Consider the following 25,303-nt stretch of genomic DNA (forward strand, 5'->3'; position numbering starts at 1 on the left):
ATTGAACCAGTATGGAAAACAACATCTCAAAGGACAGAGACCTCAGTCTCTACAGAGGACAAATACAATTTAATTTTCACAGTGGTGCTTATTTTATCTAGCTTTGAAAAATGATGAGCTGAACTCACAATCTCCACCCAGCCTCATCTTATTTAATATAGGGACAGCAGAATACAGACTTTTGATACATGAGCCCACTTTACACTGCTTACCTGAGTTAGACACAGTGGTGGAAGTCGATGAAGTCGTTGGAGATGTCACCGTTGAAATGCTACTAATTGTTGAAGCCGGAGTGACTGTTGCATTTGTGGTTGAGGCCGTAGACGATGACACTGTTGATATTATTGTTGTGTATGAGGTGGGTGAGTTCACTATCTGTTGAGTCACAGCTGTGCTTGTTGACTGGTTTGTAAGCGCAGTCACTGTTGTGCTATTGGTTGGCAATGTAGTTGTTGATGTTGTTGCCGAGCCCACAGCTGTGTTAGCTGCTGTCGTGTTCGATGTAGCAGGCGACAACAGCAGACTCGCACTTGTCGACGCTACCGTTGAGGAATTGGGAGCCGCTGGTGTCATTGTGGCGGCTGTGGTTGTTGTGCTTGATGTCCCTAATACTATTGGTAGAGTCACGTTTGTGCTATTAGGTCCTATTGTGGACATTGCTGCGGTGGTCACTGATGTCACAGTGGTCTTTGAAGTTGCGTTTGATGACGCTGTTAGAGCTACGGGACTTGTTGCATTTATATTCACTAATGTGCTTTCGGTCCCAACTCTCGTTGTTGATGCTGTTGTCGACTCCACAGCTGATGTATTCGCTGCTGTGTTTGAGGGCACTGTTATTAGTGATGTGTTTACAATGGTAGTGGTTGCATTCATAGAATCTGTTATATGTGTTACCGGGGTGGCTGATGTTGAGATTGATGGAGGTTGAGTCACAGCTGATGTATTCGCTGCTGGTGTGTCTGAGGGCGCTGTTATTGGTAATGTCTCCACAGCGGTAGTGGTTGCATTAATAGAATCAGTTGTATTTGTTACCGGGGCGGCTGATGTTGAGAATGATGGAGGTTGAGTCACAGCTGATGTATTCGCTGCTGGTGTGTCCGAGGGTGCTGTTATTGGTGATATCTCCACAGCGGTAGTGGTTGCATTAATAGAATCAGTTGTATTTGTTACCGGGGCGGCTGACGTTGAGAATGATGGAGGTTGAGTCACAGCTGATGTATTCGCTGCTGGTGTGTCTGAGGGCGCTGTTATAGGTGATGTCTCCACAGCGGTAGCGGTCGCATTAATAGAATCAGTTGTATTTGCTACCGGGGCAGCTGATGTTGAGAATGATGGAGGTTGAGTCACAGGTGATGTATTCGCTGCTGGTGTGTCTGAGGGCGCTGTTATTGGTGATGTCTCCACAGCGGTAGCGGTTGCATTAATAGAATCAGTTGTATTTGTTATCAGGGCGGCTGATGTTGAGAATGATGGAGCTTGAGTCACAGCTGATGTATTCGCTGCTGTTGTGTCCGAGGGCGCTGTTATTGGTGATGTCTCCACAGCGGTAGCGGTTGCATTAATATAATCAGTTGTATTTGTTATCAGGGCGGCTGATGTTGAGAATGATGGAGCTTGAGTCACAGCTGATGTATTCGCTGCTGTTGTGTCTGAGGGCGCTGTTATTGGTGATGTCTCCACAGTGGTAGCGGTTGCATTAATAGAATCAGTTGTATTTGTTATCAGGGCGGCTGATGTTGAGAATGATGGAGCTTGAGTCACAGCTGATGTATTTGCTGCTGTTGTGTCTGAGGGCGCTGTTATTGGTGATGTCTCCACAGCGGTAGTGGTTGCATTAATAGAATCAGTTGTATTTGTTACCAGGGCGGCTGATGTTGAGAATGATGGAGGTTGAGTAATTTCAGCGAATGATGCATTTATTGGTGCAGTCACGGCCGATACACCTTCTGATGTGAAGAATACTGTAGAATTACTCGTTGTGTTTGAGGTGGTTGATCTTGGTGGACTTGCTGTCTGTGGTGACTGTGTTGAATTAGCAGTCCATGGCGTGGTTGAATATGTCGTTGCCACTGTGAGAATAATTCAATAGTTTACAATTAATCAATCATTCTTGTGACTTAAACAATCTTTCAATGTACCTTGCAGTAAAACAAGAACAATACGCATTATTTACTCAGAAAAGCCTGAGTATTAAGACGATTTTTCATCGATATTATCAGGAAACTAGAATGTGCCCGAGAAAAACAACACATTTCATACTGGGTGATACTCAGTATTGTCATCCTTTGGCACCCTTGTAGCCTTATGCCTAAAACACATGCCAAGCCTTCGTAGTCACCCACAAGGGTTATATTTGTTTAACTTATAAGGCCTCCTGGAATTGGGAATATTTAGGCTTATTTGGTCACAGGCCAATGTATTTCTATCATCAGTTGCACAATGTACATTCATATCTGCTGATGGAAAAAACTGTATGTCCCGTATATAATGTACTGTACAAATACACAAATTCTGTCTATCTACCTGTAAATCATAGAGTTTCTGTTTTTGAACATATGCAACGCCTACGTTTTAAACGTAGGCGTTGTATATGTTAAACTGACAAATGCACCATGATTCTAATATCACCATTAAGGGACAGAAATTTGACATTTTGTTATTGACAGATAACCTGAGCACGCTAATGACCTTGTAAAAATGTAATCACAGGCCTTAAACCGACATATTTTAAGGTGCTATATTACCAAGCATTATTTTTACCAAGAAAGACACTGGACTTTGAAACACTTTTCACACTTAACACCAAAGATAATTTCCCTCAGAAGTTACTTAATGTCCAGCAGGGGGACAGCAACCAAAATAACAAGAAGAGCCATCTTTTCTAAATCGGTAAAAAAAACCCTCAATATTACAAGAGCCACACAATGCACATGAATACGAGACGGTGATCCTTAATAAATAACGTCACGAAGAAGTCCCTTAAAGAGCCGCATGCGGCTCCTGAGCCGTAGGTTGCTGGCCCTTAATGTACAGTCTTGCACCATTAACACAGTTCCCATCATTGAAATATTTACAGTACCATATATGAGAAAATAGTGATGTGGGAAGATATTCTATTCAGTGGCATCAGAATTTCTAATTGTACATTTGACTGAAAGTCCGATCAAATTTCCAAAATATCCCTCAATTTTAATGGTACATTTTCTCTATTATTTGCTCTGTAATGCAGCCTACACAAGGGTAGGGAGATAGACTCACGTGAGCATGTTGCATTTCCATCACCTGCAGAGGGGGAGAAGAAGATAGCACCATTAAGCACCGTCATAACTTAATCGTAGAAAAATATACTTTAATCAAAACAAATGTTCAGCAAACATATATAAAATATTGAAAAGGCATAATAATTATTTAAAAATGCTGAATTAAAATACATTGTTATATCACTATTTACAGGAAATCCAATGAGGCTAATATCAGATGGCCATGTGTAGACTCATCATAAAGGTCTCATCCCTCTCAACCTCCACACCCGCAATGAGGTTGGTGATACAAATCTAGATTTAGGAGAGTCCCAGGTGTTCACCGACATGTCAACTGTGGTTACTTCAAATGCTTCTGTCATGGGCCTGCCAAACATCACTGAAGCTTTCTGTGGTTTATAAAAAAAAAAACTATGTCAGGAATAGACTCGTCCTACGTAGTTTTTTTCACGATTCTTTTGCAGTAAAGCTCTGAAGTTACACAGCGCAACTACGAAAGCCCACGCAGTAGTAGTTATCTAGATGGTACATTTGTAAATGTATACAAAAATCTTGTTTTCAATATTGTGTGGCCAGAAAAAAGAACACAAAATGGCTTGAAACAAATCCCACTGTTATGGATACCCTGTACAGCGCAGGATGGCAATGGAGCGTTTACTTGTGTTGCGTTGATATCCTGGAGCGCAGGGACAGCGGTATGACCCCACTGTGTTCTCACAAACCGTTCCCAAGCCACACACAGCTGGGACTCTCCCACACTCGTCGATGTCCTCGCACACAGTAGCATTACCTAAGGGAAGTAATTTAACGTAACGTTTTACATATATGCAGTGTAGATGATTTAAAAAAAACATTCTTTCGTATTGAGTTTACACTACTTTTGCATGTTTTTTGGTTCGTTTAACTTCCTATATCGATTAAAATATTGCTTTATTGGTCTCTTATTTAAAAAAAAATACTACTTTAATGTTTCTATATTTTAAATATTTCAATACGTGTACGAGCTCTATATTCTGAGCAGCGGAACCTTTATCCTGCACATTATTAGGTGAAAACATTTCATAAACTGAAACATATTCATGCCAATATGCTGCTTTCTATTGCCCCATATGTGTGGGTTTTATTTGGCCACTTCCATTTAAAAGTATATACTATAATAAGTTACTTTGCCACGATATTCCAAAGCAGATCTCTCCTAAAAAAAGCCTGTAGACCATTGAGTAAACAAATATCGGAGTAAAAATGCTATCCCCCCAATATAAGTTTGGAGGAGATAACATCCCTTTACAGCTCTTAGCCATTATACTGTTACGTGAAAGGTTACCTTGAACTGTAGCATGGTCCTACATTACCTTGGCATGAATACCAAAACAATCGTGAAACATCTCATAGAGGAAATCCGGACGCTTCAACTTACTTTGGAAACCAGCATAACAATTGCATCGGAAGGAGCCTGGCGTGTTCTCGCAGGTTGAATTGGCACTGCAGTTGTTGTTGGGGAGCAGACACTCGTCCACATCCAGGCAGTGAGTGCCATTGCCTGCGTATCCCGCAAGACACGGGCAATTGTATGAACCCACCGTGTTGGCACAGTAGGCTCCTGGCCCACAGGCCGCACTGCCAAATTTCAGACACTCATCGACATCTGTGCACATCTCTCCAGTTTCTGGTGGGTGGGAGGGAGGGAGATTTGAATAACATGAACAACATTAGATACGTATTTCACCACTGGAACCCAGAAAAACTACATTTTCTTAATTTGTATCATTTAAAAAAATACTACATAGCCTGGGCGGGAACAGTGCTGGGCTGATGTCTGTATACATTTGAGGCTACAGAAATGGAATGAGAAGTGGACGTGGGATATTTTGTTTGTGTAATGTATTTTTATTTTTTCATAGCGCGTATGAGTAATGTGTATAATCCCGAGAAACAAATCACTTGGAATACATTATGAAGAAGTCGTCTGGATTTTAACTGGAAAATTACGTAATATAAGCTCAATATAAATATACACCACATTTACCATCATACCCAGAATTGTACCGTTACATTGTAGTGTGACAATTCATCTTGAGATTATTATTGTATGTATTGATAATTGTATTATTATATTCTTTGGGTCTTTCGGTAAAGTCACTTAGAACAATTTTTTTTGTACAAAAAACTACTGTATTATTATGCTTGCCTGCTCAGAAAAGCCTCACTGAGCCACAAGACATATAACTGGAGGGTCCTGCTAATTTTTCAGAGTAGGAGGTAATGTTGCTATGTATAATCCCAAATTAGTAATTTGCATGTACATTTTCAGCATTGGGATGTTTGGCCTCTACCAGTTATGTATTTGTGTGTTTGTTTTTGCCGTGGAAGAAAACTGCTGAGCCTGGAGGAAGCCCCATTCAGAAGAGGAATAGACACAAAAAGGCATAAGAGTTGGGAATCACACCAAGGCCTTTCTTGCTGTGGCGTGCAAGTGTTTTGACTGTGCCGCCCTTCCAGCCATGTTTATGTAGGATGAGCCTAGATTACATTGACGCATACCAAAACCATGAAAATCACGCAGAGGAAATCCGGACGCTTTAACTTACTTTGGAAACCAGCATCACAATTGCATTGGAAGGAGCCTGCCGTGTTCTTGCAGGTTGAATTGGCACTGCAGTTGTTGTTGGGGAGCAGACACTCGTCCACATCCAGGCAGTGAGTGCCATTGCTTATGTATCCCACAAGACACGGGCAACTGTATGAACCCACCGTGTTGACACAGTAGGCTCCTGGCCCACAGGCCGCACTGCCAAATTTCAGACACTCATCGACATCTGTGCACATCTCTCCAGTTTCTGGTGGGTGGGAGGGAGGGAGATTTGAATAACATGAACAACATTAGATACGTATTTCACCACTGGAACCCAGAAAAACTACATTTTCTTAATTTGTATCATTGAAAAAAATACTACATAACCTGGGCGGGAACAGTGCTGGGCTGATATCTGTATACATTTGAGGCTATAGAAATGGAATATGAGAAGTGGATGTGTGTGTGGGATATTTTGTTAGTGTACTGTATTTTTGTTTTTACATAGCGCATATGAGTAATGTGTACAATGCCGAGAAACAAATCACTTGGAATACATTATGAAGGAAGTCGTCTGGATTTTAACTGGAAAATTACATAATATAAGCTCAATATAAATATACACCACATTTACCATCCTACCCAGAATTGTACCGTTAGATTGTAGTGTGCCAATTCATCTTGAGATTGTTATTGTATGTATTGATAATTGTATTATTATATTCTTTGGGTCTTTCGGTAAAGTCACGTAGAACATTTTTTGTTTTTTACAAAAAAACTACCGTATTATTATGCTTGCCTGCTCAAAAAAGCCTCACTGAGTCACAATACATATAACTGGAGGGTCCTGATAATTTTTCAGAGTAGGAGGTAATGTTGCTATGTATAATCCCAAATTAGTAATTTGCATGTACATTTTCAGCATTGGGATGTTTGGCCTCTACCAGTTATGTATTTGTGTGTTTGTTTTTGCCGTGGAAGAAAGCTGCTGAGCCTGGAGGAAGCCCCATTCAGAAGAGGAAGAGACACAAAAAGGCATAAGAGTTGGGAATCACACCAAGGCCTTTCTTGCTGTGGCATGCAAGTGTTTTGACTGTGCCGCCCTTCCAGCCATGTTATTGTAGGATGAGCCTAGATTACATTGACGCATACCAAAACCATGAAAATCACGCAGAGGAAATCCGGACGCTTCAACTTACTTTGGAAACCAGCATCACAATTGCATTGGTAGGAGCCTGCCGTGTTCTTGCAGGTTGAATTGGCACTGCAGTTGTTGTTGGGGAGCAGACACTCGTCCACATCCAGGCAGTGAGTGCCATTGCTTATGTATCCCACAAGACACGGGCAACTGTATGAACCCACCGTGTTGACACAGTAGGCTCCTGGCCCACAGGCCGCACTGCCAAATTTCAGACACTCATCGACATCTGTGCACATCTCTCCAGTTTCTGGTGGGTGGGAGGGAGGGAGATTTGAATAACATGAACAACATTAGATACGTATTTCACCACTGGAACCCAGAAAAACTACATTTTCTTAATTTGTATCATTTAAAAAAATACTACATAGCCTGGGCGGGAACAGTGCTGGGCTGATGTCTGTATACATTTGAGGCTACAGAAATGGAATGAGAAGTGCACGTGTGGGATATTTTGTTTGTGTAATGTATTTTTATTTTTACATAGCTCGTATGAGTAATGTGTATAATCCCGAGAAACAAATAACTTTGAATACATTATGAAGGAGTCGTCTGGATTTTAACTGGAAAATTGCATAATATAAGCTCAATATAAATATACACCACACATACCATCATACCCAGAATTGTAACGTTAGATTGTAGTGTGACAATTCATCTTGAGATTATTATAATATGTATTGATAATTGTATTATTATATTCTTTGGGTCTTTCGGTAAAGTCACTTAGAACATTTTTTTTGTACAAAAAACTACTGTATTATTATGCTTGCCTGCTCAGAAAAGCCTCACTGAGCCACATAACTGGAGGGTCCTGCTAATTTTTCAGAGTAGGGGGTAATGTTGCTATGTATAATCCCAAATTAGTAATTTGCATGTACATTTTCAGCATTGGGATGTTTGGCCTCTACCAGTTATGTATTTGTGTGTTTGTTTTTGCCGTGGAAGAAAACCGCTGAGCCTGGAGGAAGCCCCATGCAGAAGAGAAAGAGACACACAGAAAGGCGTACGAGTTGGGAATCACACCAAGGTCTTTCTTGCTGTGGCATGCAAGTGTTTTGACTGTGCCGCCCTTCCAGCCATGTTATTGTAGGATGAGCCTAGATTACATTGACGCATACCAAAACCATGAAAATCACGCAGAGGAAATCCGGACGCTTCAACTTACTTTGGAAACCAGCATCACACTTGCATTGGTAGGAGCCTGCCGTGTTCTCGCAAGTTGAATTGGCACTGCAGTTGTTGCTGGGGAGCAGACACTCATCCACATCCAGGCAGACAGTGCCATTGCCTACGTATCCCGCAAGACACCTGCATGCGTATGAACCCATTGTGTTATCACAGTAGGCTCCATGACCACAGAGAGCACTACCTGCTTTTTGACACTCATCAACATCTACACACGTCTCTCCAGATTCTGGTGGTTGGGAGGGGGAAGAAAAGATTTGAAGAAACATTCGTAAATACATTGTGCGTTTACATGCTTGAACTCAAATGAATATACACCCCGGGTGGGAATACCGTGGGCTGATTCCTATGAAAATTGAAATTTCTATACATTTGAGACAAAAAATGTATGATGGGAGGTAGACACATGGCAATTTTGTTGGTGTTTTATGTTATGCTAGCCTGTACAATTAATGTGTAGAATCCCTATTGTCAGGAAAATTCGTATAGACCTTTGCATGTAAAATTCATACAGGTACTATAGAAATAGCCACTAAGACACTTACGGACATATCCACTGTTGCAGATGCAGGTATAATTTCCATCTAAGTTATGACATGTGGAATATTGAGTGCAGTTGTAGATTCCGCTCTGACACTCGTCCACGTCTTGGCAGGTCCGGCTGTCGCTAACGACCACGTAGCCAGCCACACATCCACACTTGAAGCTGCCGATTGTGTCAGTGCATGTCCCGTATATGGAGTCGCAAGGTGTCTGTCCATCAGCCACGGACAAGCTGCACTCATCAATATTGATGCATTGCGTTTTGCTCGTGCCATTGAGGGTGTACCTGATGACATAAAGTTAACAATTACATTCGTTAAAACTGATACAAAACACAAATCAATTACTTCAAGCGGACAACGTATACTAATTTTTCATGGCACCGAGAAGCACGTAAAATATAAATGTTTTAACATCAATTGCAGTCCTGAGTTGTGGTCCCATGACCTTTTATTATACACAAGCTGTAGTATTACTCTGCTTAACACACACTTTAAAATGTTAAGTTATTTATAACAAATTTTACCATAACAAACTAAATAAGTAAAGTACTTTTAGACTTTACAAGGTTGAGAAAGAAAAATATTTTGCAACTAATCATGCGAAGTTACTTTGTCCACGAGAGGAAATGGGTTTGCATAGACAAGATGAACCGCCAACATTATAAAGGACTATAGAGTATTGTTTCTTGTCTTGTGATTACATAGTCGATCACACTAATAATCCAATTGTAAGTTACAAGTCTACAATGTAATGTTACAATTCCAGAAATGTTCTTGTTAGAAAAGGTTTCGTCTTTTCCCAGTTTTATTTCAACTATAGTGCGATCAAAATAACATCATGAGACTATTCCAAACTCTTGTAAACCAGTGCATCAGAAGCTGACATCACAGAACCACTTTTGAGATACATGCACATGACCTCTTTTGTCCAAGCTAGGGAGTGCTTGCTACATATCCACACATGTCCTGCATGGCAGTCAAACCAATATCCTTATTTATGTTAAGAGCTGATTTTTCTTTCATCCATTAAAAAATAAACTAATTTAACATGCATTCGTTTGTGACCCACTGAAAGCATTACATCACTTTAGTGTATGGTTGAGAACCCAATTTCACCATAGTTCTTGGCAACCTAAAACCAATCCCAGAATCTCAGCAGTGCTGGCTCAATGCTCTGACTCCACAGCCACATGGCCACCTTTTCAAGCAAATGTCTAGTGCTGGTGTGTAATATATCCCTGTGGATATGAAACATTGCTATGTACTTATACACAGTATGTTGAGTATGCTGCAAATATCAATTGGTTTGGAAACAACCCTAGAACCATCAATTTTTCATACCCAGAATTGCAGGAACATCCTGGGAGAGTTGTTTCATCAATGTAACAGTCTCCAGTTCCATTGCAAACATCCGTCACACAAGTTTGGTTTGCTGAAAAAGAAATAAATGTACAATTTATTTCACGTGCAAATTTGCATATTATGGTACCATATATGTTTGTACATTTCAAACCAGTGATCCCTTCAGTTAATTCTTTATGCAGTTATTGATATGTGTTTAGTTATGCAAGACAGGAATTGCATTGCTATAGCGATGTACCACACACACACATACTTATGTTATAATATCCACTCCCATCACCGTAGGAAACACGAAGCTTCAAGTGAAAATTACCTACAGCTTGTATCTTGTAGATATGCACAAAGGCAATGATCCCCATTAAGCCATGTAATTTGGAAGACGTCTAGAATCGTTGATCCCTAGTGCTGATGCTCACACAGCGTGCCAGATATTCATTTTAGGCCGAGTCAACCTTGGGAAGGCCCAGGTCATGTACAGATATGACTTGCCAAACTGGTGCACATTACAAGGGATTAAAACTGGGCAACCGAGATTGTAGCACGGGCTCTAAACACTGAATCAGTACAGGTTGTGACAGTGGGAAGCATAAAAGTACGGTATAAACATTTATATGGCTACATTGCCTCTGTTGCACCCAACGTAACTACACAGCCTATGACCCTGTTAAGCATGCTTGGTTGGTCACCCATATAAGCACTATCTAGGCTCAAACCTGCTTAGCTTGAGAGATATATAATTAGGCCATCGAGTATATACATAAGCCACATGTACAAAGGATGTAGACAGATGCAACTTACGTTTACAAGTCCCATTCACAGAGCTGAAACGGGCAAAGCAGCTGCAGGTGAAGCCTCCTTCGATGTTCGTGCAGTTCTGGGTGCAGTTGTGGAGTCCTCTGCTGCATTCATCAACATCTGCACAAACACAATGAGCATCATTGCGGCCATACAAATCCTTAAGGTAGCTTTTCCATAACAAATGCCATGCCAAGACATCAGTCACCTCAGTGCAGAATTAACATTGAGACACACTCAAATTGATTTCCCCTCATACAAACAATTCTAGCAAGTAAACAGCTATGCTTCTGCGCATGAAATCAGAAATGATCATTGTCAAACCTTTGCATGTGGTTCCATCACTGTCCAAGTAGTATCCAAGGGGACAGCTGCATGTGTAGTGGCCAATGGTGTTGTTACATCTCACTCCGACAGGGCCTTTGCAGGGCTGCGTTGTATTTTCCGGTGGGCTACACTCATCGATATCTGTGGTGCATCGCAAGAAAACGTATGTTAATATGCAAACGTTGAATTACAAGTGGTCTTGCGGGAGCCTCACGACTGCACAGTGATTAGGAACATTCTAACCAAAAACTTTATTTTTGTACAACTTAATTGGGGTAAAATCACAAAGCAACACTGCCCCTACTGCCAGATTATACCATCTGTGGAACATAGCGCCTTTGCGATAGCCTTGCATTACAGTGATAACATAAGAAGCTATACTTGACTTTACTATCCTCAAATTTAAACATTTTAAACATCCAGAAGCATCACTTCCTTTCCATTGCTAAACCTGCGTGTACAGTACAGCACAAGGGAGAACAAGGCAGTCGTATGCTTGGCAAAACTCAATAAACAAAATAATTTCATGGCACTGCATCCATGCATTTTTAGTATAATCATTATTAATAGTCAAGATATTATGAGACTCATATAAAAGGCACTACTATATTCTACAAGTTTTATAACTTGGGCCTCTTAAAAATAAATGTATAATCTGAGTGTATCTATTGTATGCTTTATGAACTTTTCAAGACACATTTTATACGTATTCCCACCACTTCCAACACGTCGGCCTAATGTGGAAGAGTAGGCCGCTCTAGAGCTCCATCTAGTGGAGACCTCTCTACCAGCAGTGGCGTAATAGTAGGACCGGCACCGTTACCGTTTACATGTTATTCGTGCCCACTTTTTAAATCCTTTATATTAAGTTTGCGTGCTTGCTTTCTTGCTTAGGACCGTGCAAATCTTTCGGTCGTTTTTTAACCCACTTCCCGTGATCCAATCGAGCTGACATTTTCCACACAGACTCGTTGTGCCAGACAATTATTGTTCGTGAAAAAAAATTCCCAAAATTGTACACGTTTTAGGCAAAAAAAAATTATTTTACATATATTCAATTAGAACGCATTCATAGCTTTGGCTGAACATCACAGTGCAAGAGCCCAGAGCGTAACCCCTTCACAGGCCGTGGTGGAGTAGCGCAGTTGGTAGCGCCCTCGCTTCCCATGCCAAAGGTCGCGGGATCGATCCCCACGTCCTCCACAGGCGAATATATTTTTAAATCCTTTATATTAAGTTCGCTTGCTTGCTTAGGACCGTGCAAATCTTTCGCTCGTTATTTAACCCACTTCCCGTGATCCAATCGAGCTGACATTTTCCACACAGACTCGTTGTGTGTGACAATTAATTTTCGTGAAATTTTTTTTCCAAAATTTTACACTGTTTAGGGAAAACTAATTAAATATTTAATTACCAATTGCTTAATACTGGCAGACAATCATCTGACCCATAGATTGCAGCCATCTCAAGCCAGAGGACGAGAGAACTCTAGCCGCCACGCATATAAAGGATTTAGAGTGAAAAACTTTGTTTTTACGGGTTTACTTGTTCCTATTCCAATTAAAGTCAGACTAAGCAAGACAACAAGAACAATAAGCACCACGAGCATACGAGTTTATGTTTGCAAGTGCTTCGAATGTCTATCGTAAGTTAATGCTTTCAGCTGGGTCACAAACAAATGCATGTTCAATTAATAATTTCTTTAATGGTTGAAAGAAAAATCAGCTCTTAAAATATATATTTTAAAAAATTGGTTTTACTGCCATGCGGGACATTTGGGGATATGTAGCAAGCACTCCCTAGCTTGGACAAACGAGGTAATGTGCGCGTATCTCAAAAGTGGCTCCGTGATGTCAGCTTCGGATGCACTGGTCTGCAATAGTTTGGAATAAATAGTCTCATGAAGTGATTTCGATCGCACTAAGTGAAATAAAACCGGGAAAAGACGAAACGTTTTTCTAGCCAGAGAATGCCGGAACCTCGACACTGGGGGACACCCACCACGTGGAAGCAAAGCTTACCTGTGCACGTGACTCCGTCTCCTGTATAGCCAGCGATGCACTGGCACTTGAAACTTCCATCGAAATTTTGGCAGAGCCCTGTCGTCCTCGAGCAGTTGTTTAACGATGAAACGACACACTCGTCCGTGTCTAAGAAACAACAAAAATGTACGTGGCGTTTGTAATTAGGGTACCGATGTGTGATTGCAAATGTGCACACGCATTTGAGAAAGACTTCAAAAGCTCAGGCGATGACTCGAGAAATACTGTATCTTGTCAGTCATTTAAAATGAACAATGTCATTGTTCTTAACGAGATGTGAGCCCAGTAACGTTATCTCTTCCTTCAGAAGAACATACGTTCTTGCAGCTCTTTGTAGTGGTAAGAACACTTCACAGTATATGATTAGGTTTATACTGCAAATAAATATTGCGTTGATAACAAACCTGCTGGCAAAAGACTTACCAGTACAGATTCGAAGTGTGCTATTATACTGGTATCCCGCCTTGCATGGACATGTGTATGATCCAATCGTGTTGCTGCACACCATCGTGTTCGCGTCACATGGTTGGTTTTCCTTGCACTCATCAACATCTGGTCGAAATATAAACAATGCACATCACAATCGAGCAACCATATACAAAACGATGGGTTCCAACAGATCAATGTTAGTGCACAGCAGGTTTCCGTACGAGTGTGCACGACACGGGTATACGATCGTAAAAGTCTACATGTAATGATTCGTTAATCTGCCAAACCCATCGGGCTGTGAGCCTGTACAGCGTTGTGAACCACTCCACGTCAACCTTTGAGTGCTGTCTCGTTGCATGTACAAGTTCTCACGAAACTCAAGTTTTCTCCAACATGAAACACAACGATTAATATAATGGTCCAACATCCCAATACAAGACTCAAATGGCTCGGGCATGTACTCAGAATGGACCAGGACCATATACCCAAAAAATGCCCTCAGGTGGACACTACCGGGCAAAAGGAAACCTGGGAGACCCAAGACCACCTGACACAAGGCTGTGAAGGATGAGCTGGCCGCAACGATCAACCTCTCTCGGGGCGAGGCTCAACATGTTGCTAAGGACAGGAAGAAGTGGAGGGAACTCATTGTGGTCTCGTGTCTCCCATCGGGGATGAAGAGGATTAACTAACTCTCCCTAGTCTATAAATGTCTTCGTGGTCTTGCCCCACCATATCTTGCCACGCCTGTATCTTTCCATGTGCCTTCTCACCCTCTACGTTCTCAATCTTTGTTGTCTCTCTCTTTGTTCCTCCTCCTTGCACTGAATCCGTGATTCCACTCTCTCTTATTGCCCCCTTCACTGGAACAAACTTCCCCCTCCGCATTAAAGTCACCTTCACTCACTAGTTTCCGCTTCGCACTCAAAATTCACTTGTTTTTCCAAGCTCTCCCCACGACCCCTTAATCTCCCTCTCATAACTGCCACCGTTACTCTTCCCTCATATGGCTTTCACTAATTCCACCTTCATTCAATCCATTCATCATTTACTGTCATCAATAACAGATGTGCCCTCCATTGCTTCCTCTCATCTATTTCAATCACTTAATCTCCACCATTAAATCCATAAGTACTCTTGTTAATTCTGTGTAAAGTGCCTTGTTATGTTAAGATAAGATGAGAACTAACTATTCCAATACAGTGGCTTAGTTTTAAACCAAAAACAATCTTGAGAATGAGTGAGGCTTTCCCAGACAAGTAAATGACAAAATGGTAAAATCCATGATAATTATGGCCATGGTAATTTAAAGGATGCTATGAGAATATCAATGTGGCAGATAATCTCCTTCTACACACTGCATAAACAGGCCTGACTGCTGATGAGATGATGAATGTCAAAACCGGTCCATATATTTATTGTAATTAACCAATGTTGTTGATGAGATTGCACTCTCTGAAGACATTTTGGCTGATGGGATGTGGCAAAAAAATACGGGAAGCAGGCATTATGTCTGCCCCTTTATTTAGTTGTTTTATATATCTTTTAGCACATATATGACAGACATTTGTAGTTTTGTTGGACCCAGATTCTTGGCAGATCCACCAAAAAAAATCCTCATCACAATATTGTGTACCTGTACAAACTGTTCCATTCCTTTTGTAGCCTGGTAAGCACTCGCATTTGTAACTTCCAAAAATATTCATACATTCTTCTGTGTCCTGGCACAAGTATGGATTGGCCGTGCATTCATTTATATCTGTACACAAAAGAACAGCCATATTAGTTCTAATGTAATACATTAAACAATGTTCTGCAGTTTGCTACTCTGCCTCTATTGTTTAATTCATTCTCCCACCAATCACAGGTATTTAAATTCACCTAAGGATCCTTTTATATAGGAACAAAAATAATATGTCCATCAGTTCTTCAGTAACAACACTTACTTGAACAGTTGTCATAATATGATCTCGAGTGAGGGCTCATTCTGTCTGTGAGGAACCCGAATGGCAAGGTATATATAACGTATGCCCTTGATTTAGGTTTAAACAATTGTGAGCGACAATAGATGATGCTGTCAGGAGTGCAGCATTAGTGGTGGAGAGTGAGGCAATATGAGAAAAGTGTTTCTCAAACTCCAGTGCGAGGTAGATCAAATAAGCATTGTTGTGGTAGGTCAACAGGATTTCTACGGGGTGGTCTTTCCTCACCATGGAAATGTGAATTCCCCATTTGACCTAAGAGCCACTCTGCCCTTTGACAGTCTTTATTACAAATATATACAAGTAATTGTTTTTATTTGTGAAGTTGTTTATGCTTGCCCAGTATAGTTTACACTTCCAATAGCTAAACTAAATTATAATAAGTTAAACCTAAGCAAAAAGCGAGGTGGCCGGTTGGCGAGGTGGGGTCAGAGCACTTAACCTGCGCTACTGAGACCCTCGGTGTGAATGTTGGTTCAGCCAACCATGATTGCACTGAATTCTCAAGTGCAGTGAATTGATAGTCTCAAAGCCAGCAAATTCCAATTCTGAGAGTGTAAAAATATTTGGCTGGCCATTTCTCTGTAGCAGGGCATGTGGGATAGTATGTGTGTGGATAAAGAAAGGCCCTTGATGGGATCTCCATATTTAGTTATGTGACTTGGCAGCAGAGGTCGCAATCGGGTACCCGATACCCGTACCCTACCCGATACCCGGCTACCCGTACCCGGCCGGGTACGGGTACCCGTTTGCGACCCTGGTGCGGCCGGGTACGGGTAAGGAATCAAATTCCGTTTGCGACCTCTGCTTGGCAGGCCACCCGCTAACAAGGAGGGAGGGGGGGGGGTCACTACTGTGTGAGATTTATGATCTCTTATGAATGTCTTCTTTAGCTTACGACATGATGCCAATAGCACAATAGGACAATAATTGTAAAAGATATATATACGCACTGAAAATACTTAAATAAGTTTAATTACATCGCCCGTCACATTATCTACGTAAGCTGCCTATTTTTTTCCCCATTAACATTTGAGCACGTGTCCTCTTACCTGCGCAGTAGGTTCCATTCCCAGTGAATCCACGAGCACAGGTGCAGTAATATGACCCATTATTGTTCATACAATCCGATATACTGCTATTACAACTGTTTGTTCCCCTCATACATTCGTCGATATCCATACAGTCCCTGCCATTTCCTTCATAGCCCAGTTTGCATGCACACGTATAGGAGCCGATCGTATTGGTGCAATTGGCGTCGACGGAACAAGTGTTCTGCCCACTTATGCATTCATTTATATCTGTAACAAAAAAGAAACTGTGTAAGTTTTCAGGCATTAATTCACTTTTTCCAAACAATAAATAAAAAACCTGTAATAATTATCATTTATAATCGTGCTTTTAACTCTTAATTTTAGATTCCAGGCATGATACATTACACTCGCTGGTTTATGCATATTACATGGGACCTTTTTTTGTCAATATCAAAATATGATTCCTCAGAATAGGTTTCTTTTTGGTGTTTGAACATCTTAACACTTATTTTATTGCCAGAAAGGATAAAACCTATTCTTATTTTATTTCATACTAGTTGTATTCAGTAACATACATTGTCCATAATGTCCGTTATTCAATAATTATAATTTGACATCTTTTGGGCTAGGTCAGCAAAAGCATATGTCCACACACTTGGAAACTTGACGATTATATTGCACGAATTTCATCCCTATAAACTTTCACATGTTCAACATCTCAACTGTGAATCTTTAAAACATTCGCGAATACAAATATATATGTTGCAAATATTTCAACCATACGGTTAAAGCTGATAATTATAATCAAATAATAATACAGTACATGATATCTCTATAAACATCCTGCACATATTAAACAAGTATATATACATCTTTGGGCCAGGCATCATTAATTGAAGTATACACATCAGCTTGGAAGATAAATATGGGAATATAAATAGTGAGATTGCATTTACACGTAATTTGATCGATCAATACCTCCCTGAACGAGAGGCCACATTTTAAAACGACTAAATAATTTTAACACTTTTTTAACTTTAGCATCCATAACTGTATTCAAGGTTCGAAGAACTAATTTCTACCAACATAATCCTAATCACCCTAACCCTCCGAGGCAGGATAACTTTATTTATTTATAGAATGTGGTGTCGGTAAAATATGTGGTAGGGAGTACGCGTATCCAATGAGGAAGTGTAATAATTTCAGGGCTGTATATAGTGTGGCATGTTGCGTGTCAGCGCGGACATTATTTACACTTAAAATGTCCTGCTTGTTTGCTGTGTAAGATGTGTTGTATATGAATAATACACTGGTATGCAATGATGCATCGATTAAACTGTCAAAACTCATTAATATGATCACTGTGCAATAATGCATGTGAAACATCTATAATAAAAAATAATAGTACGATGTTATAGGTAGTTTGGTTCACATGAACCCTGCAACCAATGGAGATATTTACACCGAAGTAGAAAATAACACACCAATTATTGAATGGAATAGCGACCTCGAAACCGTGATAATTCATTAAACTCATTATAGTGAGGGGGTGATTCATTACACTCTAGGTGTACAAGTAGCCCAGCATATAATAATACAATTCCTACGAAATAAAACAAATTAACCTAAAATATTGTGTTTGATCATGTATTACCTTCACAATTTGTGCCATTATAGCCGGAAGTGCAGACGCAGGAATAGGACCCGATGCTATTTTCGCAAAATGAATTGTTTACGGATGAGCAAGGATTATTTCCGACTGAACATTCATCTTCATCTGCAGGTGAAAAGCAAAACCGTCATTGAGTTTAAAATCGACACTTGAATACCAAGTACAGATTAATAAATGTAATGCTGATAATTGGTTCTTTACCCTTCTATCTGGCAACAAAAGGGTAAAGAACCAATTATCATATTTTTACTGGCAAATGAGGTTCCCATAGTAAATGTAATGCTATCTAAGGCAACCATGGCGAAACAATTATTTTACTCAAGGCACTCACTCACTTGCAGTCACCACCTGATCACTCTTTTATTCCCTACTAGCTTTACTACCCGGCTTCGCCCAGGACTTGGATTCACCACGCCTGGCCGCCTTTGCCTCCCAAGCGGCGATTTTCACACACCACACGAGTTACTCATTTGAGGCTGAGTCGATCTAGGGGAGGCCCAGGACCGGTTCAAACATTCGTCACTTGTGTTGGGCGTGAGCAGAAATCGAACTTGGGTCTACCGCTACACTACCTCTTCCCACAATAACCCACACTGGCACCAACAGCAACACCTCCTAGGTACACATACACGCGCTTGCTGCAGACACATCACTTTCAGGGTGCGTACGGCAGTAAACGACTCAAATAATAAAGCAGCAATGCTGCGCGAAGAACGTCTTTGACCTGCAACACATTTGTATTTCACTTTACCCGCGGAGGGTTGGGGGGGGAGGGTGCGTGACATCAGCAGGCACACTCCGTTACGCTTCCGCATGCGGGTTACATGACAGATGTGACGTCACAGCTCACTTGCCGTGCAAAATATATGCATTATTGCACCCCTCCTGCCCCCAAAATACAAGTCTATTTATTTTTATTTTTGCATGCTGTACAGTCTGGAAAGTACCCACATGGCAAATTTCAAGTTTGTTGCATGTCAGGAAGTATGCTAAACATTTTGAACAGACACACATTCACAAATTTCCCTTATATATAGAAGATGACTGGTTACTATTCCCATAAACTTCACTAATTCTTCCACCCATTGAGGACTCAGTATACCAGATTGACCATTTCATCTGACTCGTGTGTTCAATCACCATGTTGCAGGTCAAAAACGTTCTCCTTCTGCGTCTTTCCTCCCCCCATCGCTTTCCCAAGTTCTTAGAACCCTTGTTTATTTATGGCTTGGGCCTATTTAGGATTTGTGCCCAGGAACCGTGATAATATAACAATTTAATTCGCCCACATAGTTCCTGCTTTTGTGAAATCTCGGACGTTAAACAGGACAAGGCCTGGATAGTGTTTGATTGGGTGACCACAATGTATACCAAACGTTATAAGCTGTGGGCTTACATTGCAGGCAGCAGACATCGGTGAAGCAAATGTATTACTGTAGTGTACTATGCTCCCAGGTATATACTCCTGGACTTAACTAACCTGCACTGGCCAGTATGGTTATGCGTGGTCAAATAAGGCAGGCAAGTAGACTTAAGAGAAACCAAAATCCGTGGAAGGTAGGTATGAGTGAGTGTGAGATTCACCTATATTACAGGTCAGTAATGCTGTGAAAGTCAAGACACAATTCCCTTTGAAATACTTCACATGTTCAGTAATGTCTGTGAAAATTATGGAATGCTTCCCTTTCAAATGCTATATATGTCTGTCATGACAGCAAATACTTATCCATAAACTCCACATCAATAGTTTCAAGTGCCATGGGGGTAGCTAAAAAAGTGTATAGCCCTGTCCATCCAGTGCTGGAGAGGGTTTTGACCACGCAGTACTACACCATGCTGGTCAGAGTGGGTTATTAAAGGGGTAGCTAGAACTGGTTCAACCATCGCACGTCACTATAGTTGAAACTGGCTGACAAAAAAAACAAGGAATGTTAATAATCCAGGAACACTTCAACATTTCCCATGGCAGCTACCTCAAATAATTAGCGTGCTCAATGCGTCACTTATGCAAACTGCATTTCCCAACGTTTCCCAATCCGCAACACACACGGATGCATGTCTATGTATGAAGATGGTTGCAGCCAGTACGGGTGGGACGAACCCGGAGCACCCGGAGAAACCCCAAGTGTGCGAGGCGGCAACGCTCTATCCCAGGGGGTGGGCAACCTTTCAAAGAAGAAGGGCCATTTTTATTTTCGTCTTTGACCGAAATACTTCGAGAGCCGCATCACACGCGGAGCTACTTTTACACACGCACACATATAGCAGGTATACAGCAGCCAAAGAGCAGTCAAAGAGCCGCACGTTGCCTGACACCTTTGGTCTATCCCAGGGGTCGGCAACCTACGGCTCCGGAGCCGCATGCGGCTCTTTACAGGCTGCTTCTTGACGATATGTACGTATGTACATAGATGCATTGCGGCTCTTGAAATACTGAATTTTGTACCGAATTGGAAAGAAATGGCTCTTCTTGTTATTTTGGTTGCCGACCCCTGGTCTATCCCATCCACATGGGACCCAATGACAATAGACCGGACATGGCTGCACCGCCATCTAGTGGTGAGCCAGGGTTATGGCACCCTCAGGAAGGCCTCGCCTCCACAAAGATGGATTACAGGGCCACGTTCATAGCCAACCACCGGCCTCGAGGGACAATCCCGGGAAATCCGGGCCAGGTGGCAACCCTACTCGCTATTGACGTTAGCCATGGACGGCAATAAACCTCGGGTCGCTGGGTTCATCGCCACTGCGCTCACCGCTGCGCCACCGCTCTGCCATGGCCGATGACATGGGTCTAAAATACGAATGTACCTTCTCCAGAAATAAAGAATACGAACAACTTCATTGGCCGGAACAAATAGCCAACCCTTCGTCTGGTAATCGGGGGCCCGCAAGAGACCGCATTCCGAAATAGCGCCCTCTGCTGGAAATATTGTAATTTTTTTTCCATCTATTAACGATCACCACCGAATCTAAACTTTTCCCCACATTTGCTTTACATTTCACAGAGATGGGCAAATACTAAAGTCTGAAAAAGTTACTACATTTGCTCAAAACAAATATCCAAGGCAGTATGCGTATACTTCTCAAGGGGTGTATTTTAGAATATTAAACATTTACCTTTTAACTATTACCCATCACCAAAACACAGATAATGTGAACAAGCATATACAATATAAACCGTTTTTATTTTACAGCAGTTGCAGTTGATATTCAGATTGCTAACTGCCTTCACTCTGATATAATTAATTTCAACAAACTAATACATGACCAATTCAGGAGATGATATTTGCACACACGGTGAAAACATGGATTTATAGGTGAAAAGTGTGTAACATTTAATGTTTAAACAAGCATACTGCAGTACTTTAATGCAAAAAAGTGTATCAGGCAGCGTTAATGGACTTTGCTTTCAATTCCCATGTTGTTGAATTTTACGTTTCAAAGGTTTTTGTTAAAAAAAAACTTTCAGCATTGCCAAGAGTGCAGACAATCACAAATATGTATTGGCTGTTTTTTTCTTTCTGAGAAGTGAATCTGGCCCACGAACTGCAAATAACATACTTTGAACAGCTTCTATTTAGTGACTAGCAGGAAACAAAACTTTCGAGACTTTCAAGAAAGCACCATTTGGTAGATAAGTTAACCTCATACAAATTATGAGAGAAGCCCGCACTAAAAGTATTGGGTTACGTTACTGGTATCACAGAGACAATCAGACCTAAACATGCACGGATGCAGCGATTCTTTTACCTTGACAAACCATAAATCCATCTCCTCTGAAGCCAGCATTGCATCTGCAGTCATAGTGTCCAGGTGTGTTTACACAATGGGCATTGTTGACACAAAGAGATGAATTCAGGGCACACTCATCAATATCTGTTCAAAACAACACAAAAACACGTAAGGAATGGCTCACAGTTGAATGGGGTTCACATTTTTCGTTCCAGGTCAGATCTCGGATACAAACATTTGAAAACAATGTGCTGCATTAACATGTCAACATACATTCAAATTTAAGTAAAATGCATGTTTCAATATGAAAAAAACCGGGCAGGGGAATGATGTTTGACCACATTTTATTATTTCAACTAACAATGAGTAGCTTCACAGCTTCTATGCTCTGCTTCATGCAAAACTTGTAGACTATGGGAAGTATATTTAGACTTTAAAAATAACAAAAGTGCAAAACATACAAGGAAGCCATGCTTAAGTGGGTTTTTTTTCCGACGAGAATACTTTCTTTACTTTACTTGTGCTACATAATTGACAAATATACCAAAGCCTCAAAATACCTTCACATCTGTCGCTGTTCATGGTGACATTACGGTAGCCCTCATTGCAGCTGCATGTGTAGCCATTAAATATATTCGTGCACGTTTGATTACACGTAGACAGCTGTAACACGCACTCGTCCACATCTACAAAAGGCAGAGATCAAGCAAAGAAAATACAATGTAGTTGAATCGTTTCCAAAAATATATATTTTACCTTTCTGCATTCTCTCTTAATAACACCAAAACCCTGTTGCATTCTCAGTTTGCAAGCGAGAGCGTCAAGAGCAACCAGGGTTATCACCACCATAATGAACATCCCCACACCATCACCACCAAGTAACAATCATAACTCATAAGCCATACATAATATAGACAGTATTAATACTAACCTACAGAGCATACTCATACAATATATATTTCATGAAATTACAATTTACACGTGAGAACATGAAATGAGAAAAGCAAATTAAGCAAACTGTACGCACCGAAACACTTGCTCCCGTTGCCTGTGAGCCCAGCGGGACAGGGCCCACACGAAAAGCCTAGGGAGGGTGCACGATCATCCGTGCAGTTCACTCCAGGATGACAAGGGCTGTCTACACAGGCATTGTAGTCGTCCGTGCAGTACGCTCCCGCGTAGCCAGGATCACACAGACAGCCGGAAACCTTCAGGCAATCGCAGACATTTAACAAAAATGGAATGATAAAAATTAAAACGTAAATAAATGATACAACTTTTGGCGGACGTTTCCCTAAACTCAATTAAATGCTAAATGGTGCTGCAATATACAAGTCACGGCTTGTGTTTTCCTTCTGACAAAAATAACACCATTAAAATATCAATTGTTAGAGCATTACAGATATATATTTAGAAATATGTTTTAAAAACTTGTACTTGATATTAATGTTTTTTAAAGCAATTAAGTAATATCAGTGACCATTATATAACATTCGGTTTCATATGCAATTATACATTTCCTGGTATTTATTAACGTTGACTCATCGTGGCCACAGAGAAATACAGCAACTGGCACGTCATAAATAACAGCAGCACAACATGTGCCCGTAAAACATACGACGCGTCCGATACAAAAAGCCGCACACTCCGTTGTCATAGGAACCCCAGAATGTTTACATTCCCTGAAATATTAAGATTAACTTGTCAGCAACAGTGTCCACACTGATGACAGAAAAGTATGCCAAATATATGTTTTGGTCATTATTTTGTTAAAACAAGAAAAGGAAATAAAGGCTTTTGTAACAAACAAAAAAGTGCTGATGCTTTGTCGCAGATTGTTTCCTTGTCGTCCGGACGTAACTTCATGATGCACGCTAACTTTAAACGCAGAACAAAGGATTTGTTTAGGAGTGAATATGCATTGGTTAATTTTCTTAATATAGAAAAGAAAAGGTGCTATTACAATAACTCTTAATACCAGGGCATTTAACTCTTTGCCTCCTCACAATTTGATTAACAAAAACATTGTTAGTTAATATTGTAATGTAAGTAGAATCTGCAGTGGCTGGTGGATTAACATAAACCTAATCGCAGAAATTATATGTAAGTATATATGTTGAACTTCTTTCGCACCATACGAAGGCAACCATGCTTATTGGAGGTGCGGGGAATGACAACAAACTAAACACAAAAAGCACATGGACCTAAATAATACATCCTTACAACAACAAATCAATGCTTACATCTTGAGTGAAACATAAAAAATCTGATCCAATTAATGTATGGATTGTAACAAGCATCCTGGCTGCTTTGTAATACTGAAAACCTGCTAACCATAAAACATGTATTTGTGCTATTGTCATTCTGTGGTACATAAGCACAGCTTAGTGCCTCTGGATGATTTCACATGCAAAAATTATAATTCTAAATGCTTTAAATATTTGAGTCATTATCAAAGTGTGTGGTCTATTGAAATACGTACATTAAAGGACACGTGATATAATATACAAGAGCAGGCCTTGGGTGCCAGTTCCAAAAGTTCCAATTGGTAAGACATGAAGTTCTCCTGCTGTGTTTGTTTCACCTGATGACGGTTGCTTGTGTTGCGATCAAAACGTCGTGATCTATTCATTTTCTACCTACGTGACTTTACTGAAAGAACCAACGAGTATGGATTCCTGTAGTCACGAAAGCTTCAAATCAAGAAAAAATGTCGGTCATACTCCCTGCAGCAGCATGCCATGGCGAAACTGCTACAATACAGCAACGATAAATCAGAGCCATAAATACGCTTTCTTATAAGAAGGGTACAAGCGGGCAGATTGTTTGGCAGACCTGAAAAGTGGATCCGTCGCTGCCATTGATGCTCAGGGTGGTCTGGTTGGAGAGGCACATGGAATTCGCGCTGCAGTTGCACAGAGTGAGGTTGAGCAGCAGCGCAGAGGAGGCCTTGCCGTCGCTGGCGCTCACCACGCCAAACGCTGGCTCCGAGCTTCTGGGACTCCACGTCAAATTCCCATCGCCTGCAACAGCCCGCACCAAAAAAAAAACTTTTCAGATTGCTCATTCTGTGTCCTTATCTTAGTCTCCGTGCCAATTAAACCTCTTTTTCCATTGGACAAACAGGCCGCGCTGGGGCCATGGCATGCAAAGCTGGCACAG

At 41.0% G+C, this 25,303-nt stretch overlaps 1 protein-coding gene across 2 annotated transcripts in view; it reads right to left on the reverse strand.

The window, feature by feature from the left end:
* LOC133351031 (mucin-19-like) overlaps window positions 1-25,303 on the reverse strand; it is a 285,024-nt gene that overhangs the window by 208,047 nt on the left and 51,674 nt on the right. For both annotated transcript variants that reach the window (XM_061565914.1, XM_061565915.1), the window contains 20 exons: window positions 24,977-25,164; window positions 23,169-23,349; window positions 22,702-22,827; window positions 22,160-22,285; window positions 18,389-18,511; window positions 16,753-17,001; window positions 15,355-15,477; window positions 13,713-13,841; window positions 13,269-13,397; window positions 11,245-11,388; window positions 10,924-11,040; window positions 10,105-10,195; window positions 8,764-9,047; window positions 8,199-8,447; window positions 7,032-7,280; window positions 5,849-6,097; window positions 4,678-4,926; window positions 3,919-4,050; window positions 3,259-3,282; window positions 213-2,069 (listed from right to left, as the gene is read on the reverse strand). In XM_061565914.1, the coding sequence (XP_061421898.1) occupies window positions 213-2,069; window positions 3,259-3,282; window positions 3,919-4,050; window positions 4,678-4,926; window positions 5,849-6,097; window positions 7,032-7,280; window positions 8,199-8,447; window positions 8,764-9,047; window positions 10,105-10,195; window positions 10,924-11,040; window positions 11,245-11,388; window positions 13,269-13,397; window positions 13,713-13,841; window positions 15,355-15,477; window positions 16,753-17,001; window positions 18,389-18,511; window positions 22,160-22,285; window positions 22,702-22,827; window positions 23,169-23,349; window positions 24,977-25,164 (5,019 nt within the window). The remainder of the gene's footprint in view (window positions 1-212; window positions 2,070-3,258; window positions 3,283-3,918; window positions 4,051-4,677; window positions 4,927-5,848; window positions 6,098-7,031; window positions 7,281-8,198; window positions 8,448-8,763; window positions 9,048-10,104; window positions 10,196-10,923; window positions 11,041-11,244; window positions 11,389-13,268; window positions 13,398-13,712; window positions 13,842-15,354; window positions 15,478-16,752; window positions 17,002-18,388; window positions 18,512-22,159; window positions 22,286-22,701; window positions 22,828-23,168; window positions 23,350-24,976; window positions 25,165-25,303) is intronic.

This window comes from Lethenteron reissneri, chromosome 36, assembly GCF_015708825.2.
Source record: "Lethenteron reissneri isolate LAM-NWPU_2019-01 chromosome 36, ASM1570882v1, whole genome shotgun sequence".
Classification (NCBI taxonomy): domain Eukaryota; kingdom Metazoa; phylum Chordata; class Hyperoartia; order Petromyzontiformes; family Petromyzontidae; genus Lethenteron; species Lethenteron reissneri.